The 14,897-nt window shown below is 40.1% G+C and overlaps 1 protein-coding gene across 8 annotated transcripts; it reads left to right on the top strand.

Annotated features, from left to right (window-relative positions):
- Positions 1-639: 639 nt before the first annotated feature.
- On the top strand, positions 640-14,424 carry LOC143908373 (uncharacterized). Of its 8 annotated transcripts, XM_077426017.1 has the most exons (10): positions 643-2,443; positions 2,710-2,797; positions 3,027-3,137; positions 3,235-3,450; positions 3,538-3,877; positions 4,420-4,512; positions 4,781-4,867; positions 6,015-6,173; positions 6,302-6,605; positions 6,684-14,424. In XM_077426017.1, exons 2-10 carry the CDS (start codon positions 2,729-2,731, stop codon positions 6,973-6,975), a joined length of 1,671 nt encoding a protein of 556 aa, XP_077282143.1. In that variant the 5' UTR covers positions 643-2,443; positions 2,710-2,728; the 3' UTR covers positions 6,976-14,424. The 8 variants fall into 8 exon arrangements, with proteins under 8 accessions (XP_077282141.1, XP_077282143.1, XP_077282147.1 ...); XM_077426015.1 differs by having other exon boundaries at positions 640-2,443; positions 3,238-3,877; XM_077426014.1 differs by having other exon boundaries at positions 649-2,443; positions 3,235-3,877.
- The last annotated feature ends 473 nt before the right edge of the window (positions 14,425-14,897 follow it).

The raw sequence follows: 14,897 nt of genomic DNA, 5'->3' as shown, positions 1-14,897 counted from the left end.
TCCGCGATAAAAATAACGCAAGTTTAGCGGCGTGACACAATTATGTTTCAAAAACCAAATAGCAACACTCAAATATTTGAAGAAAATTTCGCTTTGAACTACGACTTATTTCTCTATTACAATTAATAGTAATAAAGTATAAAAATCCACGTTAGGATTTTATACAATCTATCCATCATTCCTGTTATATGAAAAATTCAACTTCTATTCGAAAAACGTTATCGAGTCCTTTGTTATTAATTATTCAAAACGGACCTGAAAATCTTTTCTCGATCGATGATCATATAATTTATTTGTAATATTAAAAATGGTAGGAAAGTATTCGATCTCAATATATTTATAAACCTTATACATATAAAAAAATAAAATGTGAAACAAAAGTAGCAAAGAAATAGAAGACTAGCGTCATCTGTTGACGAAACTTACAGTTACTTAGAACTATATTTCTAATTGTAAGATTTGATCACGTAAATCCAGCGCCGGCAATTATTACAAATATAATTAAACTGTTCATTTAAGAGAATGTGCAGTGCAAAGTTCTATTAATTACCTGATTCGGCAGATTACCAAAAACAAAATAGTCGCGTACTTTGCGTCTCGCAAGAAAAAAAACGGGGGATTGACTATAAGTGCAGAAAGTGTAGCTGAAAGGAAATCCAACGTCACATGCGATATCAATGATCTCTGTGAAGATAAAGAAAAGTCTGTTCTTTCCATCTGCGGATTGCGGATTCGGCAGCCTCTTCTATCCCGTTCCACGGAGCCACGAACGCGTGCTCGGTTCGTTCTCGGTGCAGGAGGTGCAACGCGACGAGATGCGACGCGGTGAAGCCCGGCCGAAAGAAAGAGACGAGTGCGCCGCGTGATCGCCATGAAGGGAAAAGTGGAACAGTAAAGCCCCTTGCACAATGCCAGGCAACAGGCAATAGGAACAGGGAATAGAAATCAGAAATCATGTATAAATGCAGAATAAACAGTGACACAGGCAATAGACACAGAGTTTCCGTCACGTTGGAAATTCTGTGCCTATTGCCTGTTGCCAACCAATCATAGCATTCGAATTTTTTAGGTTGTAATTAACGATTTTTTGGTTATTTCCTGTTCCTATTGCCTGTTGCCTGGCATTGTGCAAGGGGCTTAAAGAGTGGAACAGTGGAAAGTGGAAGACGCTCCGTGAACGCAGCGTCCCGCCGGGTGCCGCTCGCGGCGGTCGGCCAGCGCGCCAATTAGCGCGCGCCTCGCGACGCGCATGCGTCACCGCGCAGTTGACCTTGACGAGTGCGAATGGCTGCGTCGACGGCAGCAGGCGCCCCCGCACCCGCAAACGCTTCGGAAAGAGGCACCGGCGCGGCGAACGGTTGGGATTGGGACTGTTGGGAGGAGGGGGAACGAGACGACGCGGGGGAAGGGAGGCGCGCAGCGCGCGTTCCGTGTCGCCCATTGTTGTCCTCGTCGCGCGTAATGGCCACCGCGGGCATTCGTTAACGCGTCGCACGGTACGCCATATCACATCCCGGCCACGGATAACGCCGCGAGTCGCGTCCGGTTACGAGAGCCCGCGTCCGACGGTTTTTATGCCGTCGCCGCCGCCGCCGTTCGAAGCGCGGACAGAGTCCGAGCGAGCGAGCTAGCGAACGAGGGAGCGGGATAGAGCGGGTGAAAGGGAGCGACAGAGAGGAAACGACGTACGCGACGAGGAAGGAGCGGCAGCGGCCGCGCGCTTCGTACTCGCAGTCGCCGCAACCGCCACCGCGCCGCTCTACGCAGCCGACCATGATTTGCGCGGGCCGACGTTGACAAGCGTGTGACTCCGAAAGTGATCGTTCGCGCGCGCTCCAAACCGCGTGCCGAAGCGCACGGAGCGCGTGGTTGGGCGAGCCAAGTCGAGCGCCGAGCGCCGATCCAAGCCAAGCCAAGGATCCGGCGCCGAGCCGAGCCGAACCGAGGCGAGCCGGACGAGGAGGTGAACTGAACGGAAAACGGAACTGTGCAAGTGAGCGAGCACCGAGCGCGCGCCGCACCGATCGTCGCGATTTTGGATGACGCGGCCCCACGTCGGAAGCCGCCGCCGTCGCCGCCGCCGCCGCCGTGAGTGTGAGGAAGCGTCCATCGAAGCGCTTGACGAAATCGAACGCCATTGATTTCTCGCGCGGCTCCTACGGCGCGATAAGAGCATCGCGCGCGCGGTGGAAGACTGGAAGAGCGCATTCCTCCCGACCTCTCCCCCGCTCTCTCACTCGTAGATGCTGTACGTGAGCCGCGTCCTGGGCTACGGCGACGTGCACGCCCGCGCGTACTCGACGTACTCGAGCGCGCGAGGTCTTCGTGGTGCCCGCCGTGCGGAAGTTCGCGCCGCCACCGCCGCCGTCATGGCAACTAGAGGATCATCGGTTACCGCTCGGCAGCCGGAGTATTAACCCCGCGGCTCGTCGGACTATTACACGTGAGTATGTTTATTACGCGTCCGTCCGCCTATTGTCTCGTCTCTTGGCGCGCGCGCGAAATCGTGCTTTTTTTTTCTCTCCTCGCTGCGTCCGTCGCGCCTCTAAACGCGTTCATCTTCACCCTTACCGTGCTCTCGGCCAGGGTGTTTCTGTCGTCGTCGTCGTCGTCGTCGTCGTCGGGAATCTCTTGCCGGTTGCTTCTCGCATACCTCGCACGCTCTTGCTTAAGCCGACAGTTTATAACGACCGCCTATTGATTGTGCAGGGTCAAAGGCAATACATCAATGGCCCTAGAATCAAATGGCAACAACGTGGTGTGGTTGAACACAACCCGTCCTGATCAAATACAGCAGGTATGCGTCGCGCGTGAGGCAACTTAAGACGAGCGAGGGAGCGTATATGTTTTGCGAACATTGACCGAATGCTGATCAATCTCATTTTCAAGTATTCATTCAGTATGTGATTTGTGACTCGTGTTTAATTGTAAGATATTAAAATATTTGTTGTAATATAATTTTTCAATTGATACATCTCTCTCTCTCTCTTGTATCAAAGTGCCTGACAAACCTTTCTGATTAACAGAGTCAACCGATCGAGCAGCCATTGAAGTGTTCCATGTTTACTCAAACAGAACAAACTAACAGTTTTACCCAGACGGAACAGAGCAATTCGAGTTACGGAGATCAGAGACAGGTTCGTGTTGGTCATTATTTTGTGATAAATGAAAAAGAAAGAAGATTCACTCAAGTTTTTACTCTTTAATTGTATTAAATGATATTTTTTTCTACAGCAGCAACCAGCAATGTTTGACCCACAGCAAATTCAGCAGCAGCAAGCTGCTGCGCAGGGTCAACAGTCGCAGCAACAGCAGCAGACTCAGCAGATGTACGTCACATCGGACAAGAAGGAGGATAAGTCTCAGCAGCAGCAACAGACGACTACTACCGAGTTTCCTCCCTCCTTCTACTACAACGTCAACATGTTGCAGAAGGTTCAGACAAACGCGGTGAGCACAATCAGTGCAATCACCGACGACAAAGGTTGTTACCGTTTAGATGTTCAACCTGTCGGTTATAATACGTTGCTAAACCAGATGAGCATTGCCGCCGCTAATGCGACCTTCAAGTGTGACATTTGCGGCCTGGTCTTCGGCCACATGAGCCTGCTCCAACATCATAGGCGGATTCACAACTCGACGCCCAGCAATTTGCAACAACAGCCACAGCAGATTGTGGTGCAAACGCCGACAACAGTGACTGTCGCCACCACCCCGGACAGGCCGTACACCTGCGACGTTTGTGGAGCGTGTTTTGCATTACCGGGAGAATTAAAAAGTCACAAAACAAACATGCATCAAAAACCTAAGGTGCAAATTTGTGAAGATTGTGGCAGTGAGGACCCATGCGAACATCATCCAACTAAAGTTAAAAAGAGTACGTCCATAGCAATTAATTTCAGCTATAGTCAATGTCTATCTCCTGGTGGTGTCATTGATTTTAATAGTGACCACAAAGGAATTTACTTATCTTGCAGCACTAAAAATTTTTGTGATTTTACGATATTAGAAATTATTATACGTTCTTACATGATATTACATACTATTATTCTTATGTAGAACTTATGGTAATAATTGCTGTTTTTATAATTACAGTTTACTATTGATTATTGAATTTTGATTGATATCAAGGCAATTTAGATTGATATGTATCACAAAACTTTTCGGAATGAATTCCAATCAGAATTGTTTAGTCATTTCCTAGATTCCTATTGTTTTCTATTTTTAAGGAAAACAGAATAATTCCGATCGAAATTTATTTCGAAAAGTTCCATAATACGTGTCCAGATTTCCAGATGTACGAATATTTGCGGATTTTGCTTTAGTTCTAACACACATTGTCCTACTGTGGTGTCGCACAGTATACGGATATATGAAATTTATTCAACAAAATAGAGATATGCATTCGTTTTTGCGTAGCTATCAAACCTGGTCATCATCCTGTGAAACGAAGGGGTGTCACCAGTGTCACCAAGTGTCACAAATGCAACGGCACGGGGATTATTTTTATTGGTAAGCATCATTTGCTAGCATTCGATCGCTGATTGGATGTTACTTAATACCATTGATAAGCAGAAGAAAGATGTTGCTGATAAAAAGCGTTTTGAAAAATCCCGAGTTTACGTTTCAACTTTTATGTTAATATAAACGTCGCTACAAGGGATTATATGCGCACAATACTCTATCCCTATCAGCAACATTTTATTCAGATATTTGGTCATCTCTTTCCCTTCATACCTTTCATTACTATCATGATCGTACATCGGGTGATATATGGTAGGTAAACACGACGAAAAACTAGATTCCGGAATCAGTTCCCTCGCAAAGTGTGGCGGCTGCAAGGCTACAGGCCGCATCGTCATAGGAAGTAAGTCGGATATAATTATCGTCAACACAGAGTATGGAATCTGTTTTGCGATTAGTATGTCTGAGTAATATCGTGTCTGTCTTAGATGGTGACAGTTCAAATTTATTCTCCGCGATAACTTCGATATTTGCATTTTATTGATGCTTGAGTCAACGACGCGGTGACACTTTTATGATTTATATATAATATTGTATTTTATTATAGAGAAATATATTGGAATTATAACTTTTCACCGATTATACATAGTTTCATGAATTTTCTGAAACTCGACATTTAAAAGGTCAATTTAAATCAATTAATAACCCTTTTCTAACGTATTTATTAAAAATACTCAACGTGATTTTGAGTAGTTTCAATAAATACATCAAACGTTTATCAATAAATTTAAATCGATATTTTTAAATGTCAGGTTTGATATTGTTTTTATTTAACGTTACTTTATTTTTGCTTGCATGAATTTTTGTAGATGGAATATATATAGATATATATTTCTATTATCTTGTTCCTTTTTTTACTTTGTTCGTTTTATTATTGTTTAATATATTCTTGCTATCTCAATTTTTACAAAGTGATTGTGATTATTTTGTTTTGCTGTTATTTTCTTTTCCTTTTTTGTAGAACTGTCGACATCTAAATTTAAGAACAATGGCACAGAATAAAAATCTCCCCTAAGGGACAGTTTTATAAACTTAAATCGCCAAGTTTTAATGTTTTTTGTACATAAGACAAACTCTTGTTAAATTTCCGTTCAGCTGTTTACGATTCTTTCACTTTATTTCGCGATATAGCTCATTGGAGATGATTTCACCATTTTGCATAGAATAAATTACATAATAAAGACAAAACCGCAAAGTTTCATATTGCTTGTGGCGTTCAGATTTTTTTAGTGCACTAACTTTTATAACAACCTGCATGATCAGATTGTTTCATACAATAATCGTTACATTGAATCATCATTCATTTTGTGATTTTATATTCCATATTTCTTTCTTGGATATAAGAATAAAAAGAGTAAACATTAGTATCACGAAGCGAATTCATATCGCATAGATTCGTAGATTCCTCGCGAAACAACTTCGAGCTTATCACTTTTGTAGAACTGGCCCTTTGAGGAAAACTAAAACCTTGTTTATGCTTTCAATTTCAGGTGGCAAGCAAAACAGTCAAAATCAGGCGGAAAAACCATTTCACTGTAACGTTTGCGATGGTACATTTTCTCGATATTCTTCACTTTGGTCTCACAAAAGACTTCATTCGGGAGACAAACCATTCAAATGTGAAGTCTGTGGTTTAGCCTTTGCAAAGGGTAAGTAAACGATTAAATTATATAAAGCGCATAAGATAATGGCATATATATTCATCTCTACGTATATTGATTAATTGAAGATTATATAGACTTATTTCCCAATGCAAATTTTTTTTTTTTTTTATTAGCTGCCTATCTGAAAAATCATGGAAGAGTTCATACGGGTGAAAAACCGTTCAAGTGCAACGTTTGCGGCATGCAGTTTTCGCAGAGCCCGCACTTAAAGAATCACGAGCGAATTCATTCCGGCGAGCGACCCTATCAGTGTGAGGTTTGCGAAAAAACGTTCGCCAGACACTCAACGCTCTGGAATCACAGGAGAATTCACACCGGCGAGAAGCCATATAGATGTAACATCTGCGGTTCCGCCTTCAATCAAGCTACGCATCTCAAGAATCACGCGAAAGTCCATACTGGTGAAAAGCCGCATAGGTAATTTCAACATCCAAAGATACCGGTTATCGAAACGCGTTTATGTTTCCGCATACATGAAATCTTTGTGTTTTTAAGGTGCGACATATGCGAGATTGGCTTTTCCGATCGTTTCGCACTGAAGCGTCACCGTGCGATCCACGAGAAGTACGGTCAGACCGCGCGAAACCAGAATGCGAACAACCCGGCGAACGCACAGCAGGCCAACGCGAGTAGTCAGCAGCAGCAGTCGCAGCAACCGCAGCAGGCGCAACAAGGCCAAGTCGTGGTCGTGAATGCGACCACTCCTGTCACCGTCAGCCAAGGGCAAGGCCAAGTTATACTCGACGAGGTCTACAAGTGTCAGGTGGCCTTCCCAGAGCCTAAATGATTCAGCTAGAGAATACCTTTCAGGAGCTGGTAAAGAGGTTAAATTTTATAACCTTTTTTTTTAATATTAATCTCGAGAACGGCAAAATCCATGGATATATGATAGAAAGGATATGGATTTTACTCTTGAAAGAATCAAGTGAATACTGTATGAGTGACTGAACGGCGCATCTCTTTTTTTCGCGTGTGTGTGTGTACGGCCACTGGGTGTACGGGATTCTGTGAAGAATATTTAGCGACTGTCGATAAATTGGATTTAGATATGGATAAAGATTTCAAGAAAAGGAACGAAAAAAGAAAAAATATATGGACGGAAAGACTCTGCGTGAAGTTGCGCGAGTGAGAAATTTCGTGAAATGTATCCTTGGAAGTTTATTTCATAATATACAATTGGACGATTTACAACCGCCAAGATCAACGAAGTCTTTTTGTGTGAAGTAATAGAGAAATACGTCTACCTTTATATTTTGCCATTCGAAAAAAGTGAAAGAACAATTGAATCGTATTGCGGCATACATTTCGTATATAATAGTTTTCTAAAATAAAACGGAAAATGTAATAATCGTATCATTCTTTCTTACATATGTGTAATAATCGTTAATTTGTCCATGAGAACAAAATTGCTAGACGTCTTGCCAGTATTTCATGATTTCATGAATGGCATTGTGCAATAGTTCCGACAAATTTTGCGATTAGCCCGATGATAAAGTGTACTTTCGAATGATTGTAACAACGGAGGATTGCGGCGGCATGTGTTTCGGTAATGTAAAGCGCAAGTATAAGGTATCGAGTATTTTTCTCTTTTTTTTTAACAAATTGAAAATAGTTGAGATGTCCAAACCTCGGCCCTTCCGATTTTTCTCGATATCAGCAGAGGATAGATTGTCAATGTTTAAAATTATATACCTACAAAGTAGAAAATATCTATTTAATTTCGACCGCATAAATTATTTATCTGACAAATGATGAACGCGTGAGTAAGCATGTAATCGACGAGCAGAGAATTCTGCATAACGCCCGGGAAATTTTGTACTTGCGGATAGCGTGCGGAACGGAACGACATCGCGATTTGTGCGAGCCCTCTTCCGTCCAGTCATTCGAGATCAGAAAGCATCGCATCACTAAGACGATGACAACGATCATGATGAAAAGCGGCGAAGGAGTAGTGCGGCATACCTATATAACTTGCTGGGGCTGCAATAATAATAGCGAATATCGACGGGCAAACTAAACCGTTTTATAATTTTAAGAGGCCGCGAACTATATGAGTATATTATAACTGATGAATAGTTGCTAGTTTGTAACAAGTAGCCGAGCTAGATTATATATATATATATATATATATATATACATATAAATATAAATATATATATGTATACATTAATTTTTATATCCCCACTTGTTAAAGCGATCCCGCACCGTCGCTACTTTAAGTATCAATGATCACTAAACGAATAGATTGTACATTGATAGCTCCATACATTCATGATTGGTGACTTGTGTGCTACACAGTATCTTATCTTCGAAGTTATTATTTGGATACCTTCCCGAGAATGTTCTTGCAACTGTTATGCAATTTCAACCGCGCGGATATTTCTTTTTACTGTTATTTCATTATTTTTTTGCATCTTTATTTGTGAACTCGTCATTCGAGCTACTATCGAACGACGTCCCTTCTCTTTCTTTTTTGTATAATTTTAAAAGATTTTATAATGAAAATTGTGCGAAGGAGACAGATATAAACATAAATGGCTTGAGGGTGTCCTAAATAATTCTTTTTACACGAAATTGATCTACTACGGAGTATTACGAGACGGTCAGTCTACGTGATTGCCAATAAATTCGACTTTCGCACGGAATTCGGAATTGGGGATATTTCTCTGTTTTACTAATTAACTTGTAAAATAAAGGTACACAATTACATAATTTTACTTTTATATGATAGCAATACCTGTTACAGTATTTTCGATTAGGCTAGCCTCTTCATGCTGGATTACCTATCCTCGTTTTCGGTTTTTCGGGATTAGAATAGAGCTGTCTAAGCCGTGATTCACCCGCAATTAATTTTATAGCTCGTTTATCACCACTTCGTGTTGCAACATTGCCGCGTTTGTAACTTTTGCGAAATTGTAGGAAGGATGGCAAATAGTCTTGCTACGTAATGGCTTAGATAAGCTCCAAATACGGTCAAAGACGGAGAAACTAATGGTGATATACGCGCTCGAAGTCGAACTGTCGGGGAGTCACAAATTAGATACACTTAAGTTAAAATATGAATCATAGTCAGCACGTAATGCAGCATCGTAAGTTTTATCACGAAACGGCAATACTTGGTTCTTTCTTTCTGTATTGCGAAAAAAAAGAAATTCCGTTTCAAATCGACGCATGAATCCATCTTCTATTTCGATTATGATCACGAGGATGTAAAACAGAATAAAGATATCTTCGATCCTAACACTTAGTACATTCTGCACAGGAGCGACGTTTCTTCTTTTTCTCTTAACCCTCAATTAGCACACCTCGGTTGGGCCACCTCAAATGCCACACTAGTGCGATTTGAGATTTTGACAACTTTTAACTGTCGTATCTCAGTCATTTTTAATAAAAATTTATGTAAAATTTCTCTGGCAATCAAGTAGTGCATTTTATTTTAGGAAAAAGAAATGATTTTTATATGAAAAATTGAAATATATAAAGTGCTGAACGAAAAAAAAGTGGTGCGAATTAGCACATGTGTGCTAATTGAGGGTTAATGTTTGTTCAGAGAAAACCCATCCTGATAGATAGTTTTTATCGAAGCAGGAACATCACACTTCAGTATTCTGTATATTTACTAGAGTAGGCGCAGATTATTCGATTGTGTTTCATTGCAGACAGTATTATTAATTGTCATGCCTTTTTTCGGGGTAGTACATACACACCAAACAAACGAACAACGAACATGAAAAAATTTTCAATCAACAAAATAAATTTAATTGGAATCCATTTCGAAAAGTTCCACAATGTTCCCAAGGCACGTATATATTATGAAACTTTTCGGAATGGATTCCGATCGGAATTGTTCAGTTATTTCTCAGATTTCTATTGTCTCTTCTAGGGAAAACGGAATAATTCCGATCGGAATCTTCGGTCGAACAATTCGACAACAATTTGCATTTGCTGTTCAAATTTAAAGAATTCGTTGCTTGTTTGTTCGTTGCGCATACACTCTTACCCGCGGACGATTTATGAACTTTAAAAAAAGTAACGCAAATAGGGTGACAATAAAGCGACTCTTGTACGTTTCACAATCATGTCCTTGTAAGATTAGAAGAAAATGCGCAGTATTGTCGTACAATACACGCTTAGCTGTTAAGGTGATCCTAAAGCCGTGATCCTAACCGGTTTTTTTCAGTTTTTTTCTTAGCACTAATCTTTTAATTGGCTTTATAGAAATGCAAAATTCTTGTCTAGAATTAAAGTACGCATCAAAATCTAGGTCATGGTGGTCGAATTTATATGTGGTGGTCGTCACGTATAACAAAAAATATTAATTTTTTTTCGTTTTTGATATAAATTCGACCATCATGACCTAGATTTTGATGCGTACTTCAATTCTAGACAAGAATTTTGCATTTCTATAAAGCCAATTAAAAGATTAGTACTAAGAAAAAAACTGAAAAAAACCGGTTAGGATCACGACTTTAGGATCACCTTAAATTAGACGCAGGATTTTTTTTTTTTTTTTTTATCTCAAATTTCCGTGATTCATCCGATCCGACCAATAAAAGAAATTATTTTAGTTTGTTCACGTTTGTTTTTGTGCGACGGTCGAAAGTTGAATAACATTTTACGATAATTGACGTGCGTGACGTCTGATATACATGTTTTATATTATTTTGTCTTATTAGCCCAGTCGATAGAGACATTTAAATGGAATTAATTCCGGGAAGCGATTTTATTTTTTTGACTGTTTTGGAGGGTCATGGGTAGTCTAAAACCGGATTTTCGGGATTCTAACCCTGGAGCGTTAACCGCCATTTTGATTAGAAGGGTAATTTTGTGAATATCTCGCTTATTTTCAACTTTAGAGTGAAAGTGTTAATAACCAAATTTGTAGAAAATTTAATACTCTACAATTTTGGTCCTTATCATTTTTTATCTAGGATCAATATTTTGGGTCTTAGACTCGAAAGTAAAGGGTAAAATTTTTTATTTTTATTTTTTTTATTTTTTTGAATTTACTTGGTATAATGAAAAACATCTTTTCCACACCACCACGGGGGTAGAGTTTATGGGGCGTTTATTCAAAAAATAAAAAAAATTTACCCCCCCCCTTTCGAGTCTAAGACCCAAAATGTCAACGAGATATTTACAAAATCACCCTTCCAATCAAAATGGCGGCTAACGCTCCGGGGTTAGAATCCCGAAAATCCGGTTTTAGATTACCCATGACCCTCCGAAACAGTCAAAAAAATAAAATCGCTTCCCGGAATTAATTCCATTTCAGCGGCTTTTTCGGGCTCTATCGACTGGGCTATTATCGACTTTTTAGTATTTTCTCAAATAAATTTTGCATGTTTATATATTAATTTTATAAGTTTACAAAACTGGGAAATTTTCTACAGTTTTATTGCGTTGTAGAAATTTTGACTATGATACTATGTTTGTGTACAGAAGCACAGTTATATCTACGTCCACCTGCAGATACAAGATTATGAACTACGATTAAAAATATTTCAAAACCGAATAGGAGGGCTCTAATCGGCGTCGCGGAATAACATGATGTAAAACAAAAAAATATACAAGACTAATAAGAATCACGGCGCGATTATTGATAGCGGCAATGTAAGCGATGTTTTCGACACGATGCGTTTTCAATTAATATTCACGTGAAACCTATTTTTGGGGGGAAAAGTCTCTATTTTGATTACATCGCTAACTCTATTGAAACTGTGATCAGACGGTCAAATTTACGGTAGTAACACGGCTTAAATAAGCGTCCACATCAAAACTTAAGACAAATACTCTTAGAACTGTTCACGAGCGAACTTTGCGTTGACGAGCGCGCGGACGAAACCATACTTTTTCGACCATGCTTTTGTACACTTATACCTGCGTCGAAAAACTCCTAATTAAGGAGTCGAGAAGAATTGTGAAAATCGCAAGATAACCAGAGCGAGGTGTATGAATGTAATTACGAATTGTTAGACGCGACTCAGTAATTTTAAGTAACTTGTCGAGAATTGCTGCAGCAAATATGGCGCTGCGTCCCAGAATGTGTTATTACTTCATTATCACGTTTAAATATTTTTTTGCAGATCTATTAGTCCGATCCGGTTTTTATTTTGCACGTTCAGATTACGATTGCGACATGGCGGAAATAATCGTACGAAGAGAAAGAAGCGATTTTGAGCGGTGTGTCTTCCCACAGCAATTCCATGCTCCGAGATAATATTTTGTAGGTGAGGAACTCGCAGAGCTTCCGTTTGAAATCAAAATCGTCTGGAAGCGTCTTCCTTAATCTCAGTGTACTCTGATTTGCCGAGATTTCGCGATTTTGTTGTACATACGCATCCGTGAAACGAAGACCCATGCCTGAGAGGTCCCGGAAATAGTTTTTCATACCGCTATTTCATCGCTATTCTCGTGCATCCGTATATTCCATATCGAGTGCAATTCATCAAGCGTATCGAATAACGAACGAGCGGCTCGCCGAGGTACGACTATAATTTTGCACTGTTAAGGGTCGAGGTTTCGGAACGGTGATTATGAAAGCCGTATTGTTTCTCCGACAATGTAACTTGCGTTCCCGGAAGAATATCACGTACGGATCCCTGAAATCCCTTCAGATACACATCCGACCCTCCCAGCGTGGAACTCTTATAAATGGCCTGAGAACGTCAACCGTTTTGCGCTTACTGTAATTTTGTATTTACGCATCATCAGAGAAGAGGCGTTAACGCGCATCCGCGCCGAATTTGTATATTTCCATTTGCCGAAACGTACTATTTTTTTGTAGCATCTTACTGTCCTATATATCCAACTCGATGTAATTAACGATCATTTTGACGCATTCATCATGTACGAATGAAGGAGATCACACCACGTGCGGATTGATTTGTCACGCTCCCTCGCTGGATTATTTTACGATATATATATATATATATAACGATAGTGGTGATTTTTTTTATAATAAAATACGTTCCTAATGAATTATCTGTTCTTCATCGCATATGTCGTACAAATAAGCGTAACGATATTCTGTAAAGGCGATATTCTGATACCGAATATTGTGGATGTCGTTACCTGCTGAGCGACAAAATGTAAATTAGGATTAAACGGCCTCGTAACGTAAGGAAGACTTTAAAAAAGGGGGAAGAGAAGTTTGCAATTTTTTTAAGCCAATCGACGCATTTATCGCGCGTATACGACGACACGTGTGGGCTTAACTTTATTCACTCTACCCGATCGAAGAACATTTTGATAATTGTAAAAAGAAAAGGAAGAGAGGAGAAGAACTGTCGCGATCCGCACATCCTTACAAAGTAAAGTGGAAAGGAAATGTGCTATTAGAATGCCATTGCTACGATCCACCCTGTGTCGGTACTTTCTATCGTTAGTTTTACGGAAATCCTGGATACCAACACGTCTTCTTTTTAACCCCCGCCTCCACTCGAATCATTTAACTCGACTATTTTGTAGTAAGATGTAAGTTAAAAGTCATCTCGCATTATTATGCTCTATCTCTATTCCTGTCTCTTTCTTTGACCCACCCCAATCATGAGTTCTCAAAATTCGCAAACGAGAGGAATCGCTTCCTTTGCCATCAATTGTTTCGTTTATCGCGGCCACGAACCGGAACTCGGTGGACTCTTGTTCGCCCGGAATATTGTTGAAAAAAGTTAAAAGGTAATGCAACGTTCATTGCGGCTATTCAGTATCAAGTGTCCACGGGCAACCTAAAAAATGTTTTAGAAAATAGAATAAAAACTCAAATTAATTTTATCAGAATTTTACCAGGTTTTGAAGAAACTCAATCTGGAATGCCGTCTAGAAAATTAAGACGCTTTTTGGGCGGCTCTTACGCATCTTTTTGATTCCGATTGAAGAACTTCTCGCTCCTCCAAACGATTAAGTGTTTTCCACCTGAAAATAGGCCGAGTAAAAATTGATTCCGGATAACGGAGAGTCTGCTGCGAGTTACGGCTGTCACCGATAAGCTCGTTTTACTTATATATGAAGGGGCAGAAAGGAGGAAAAAGAAATCGTAAGAAAAGACGTCACTTTTAGATTAGTCTACTGTCAATATACCTTAGAACGATAATTTTGAATGTAACGTGTATCATACTTGACTATCCGCTTAGATAACGTGCAAACCGTACCGAATAAAGGAAACTAGCGCACGATTATATCAGATCTTAGGTGATAACAATAAATGATGTCCGATACGGACATTTTCATTTTTCAAGGCCCTGGGTGACCTTTATTTTCGTCGTGTGGATGCGTGCGTGCGTGCATGCGTGCGTGCCAAAGAGAGAGATGCATATGTGTTATTTTATACATTGATTATGTGGAGAGATAAAACTTTGTAGAATTCCGAAAGGCCACAATAACCATTTGCAAAGCTATCATTTCGTTACCAGATCCATTTTTTATCGAGCTTCCATACATCGTCGACGAAATTACAATTTATTGGTCTTCATACACTTGATTAATTTCCTCATAATTGCATTGAGCGTCTCTAGAGCTATCCAGAAATATTTTCCTTAGTTCCTTGATTGACGTCTCCTTATTGAGAATGCGTTGAAGAAAGTCATATTACTTCTGCAAAATATAGATTTTTTTTTTCATTTTTAACACTAACTTCTACAGTATAATCTCCTTTAAAAAATGGTGGAAATCTAACTTTTTTCAGAATTTATCTTGTTTAACTTCTTTTTT

This window comes from Temnothorax americanus, unplaced genomic scaffold, assembly GCF_048541705.1.
Source record: "Temnothorax americanus isolate GAGA-0224 unplaced genomic scaffold, ASM4854170v1 Scaffold93, whole genome shotgun sequence".
Classification (NCBI taxonomy): Eukaryota; Metazoa; Arthropoda; class Insecta; order Hymenoptera; family Formicidae; genus Temnothorax; species Temnothorax americanus.
The sequence above is the reverse complement of the archived record's forward strand: the minus strand, read 5'-3'. Positions and strand labels throughout refer to the sequence as shown.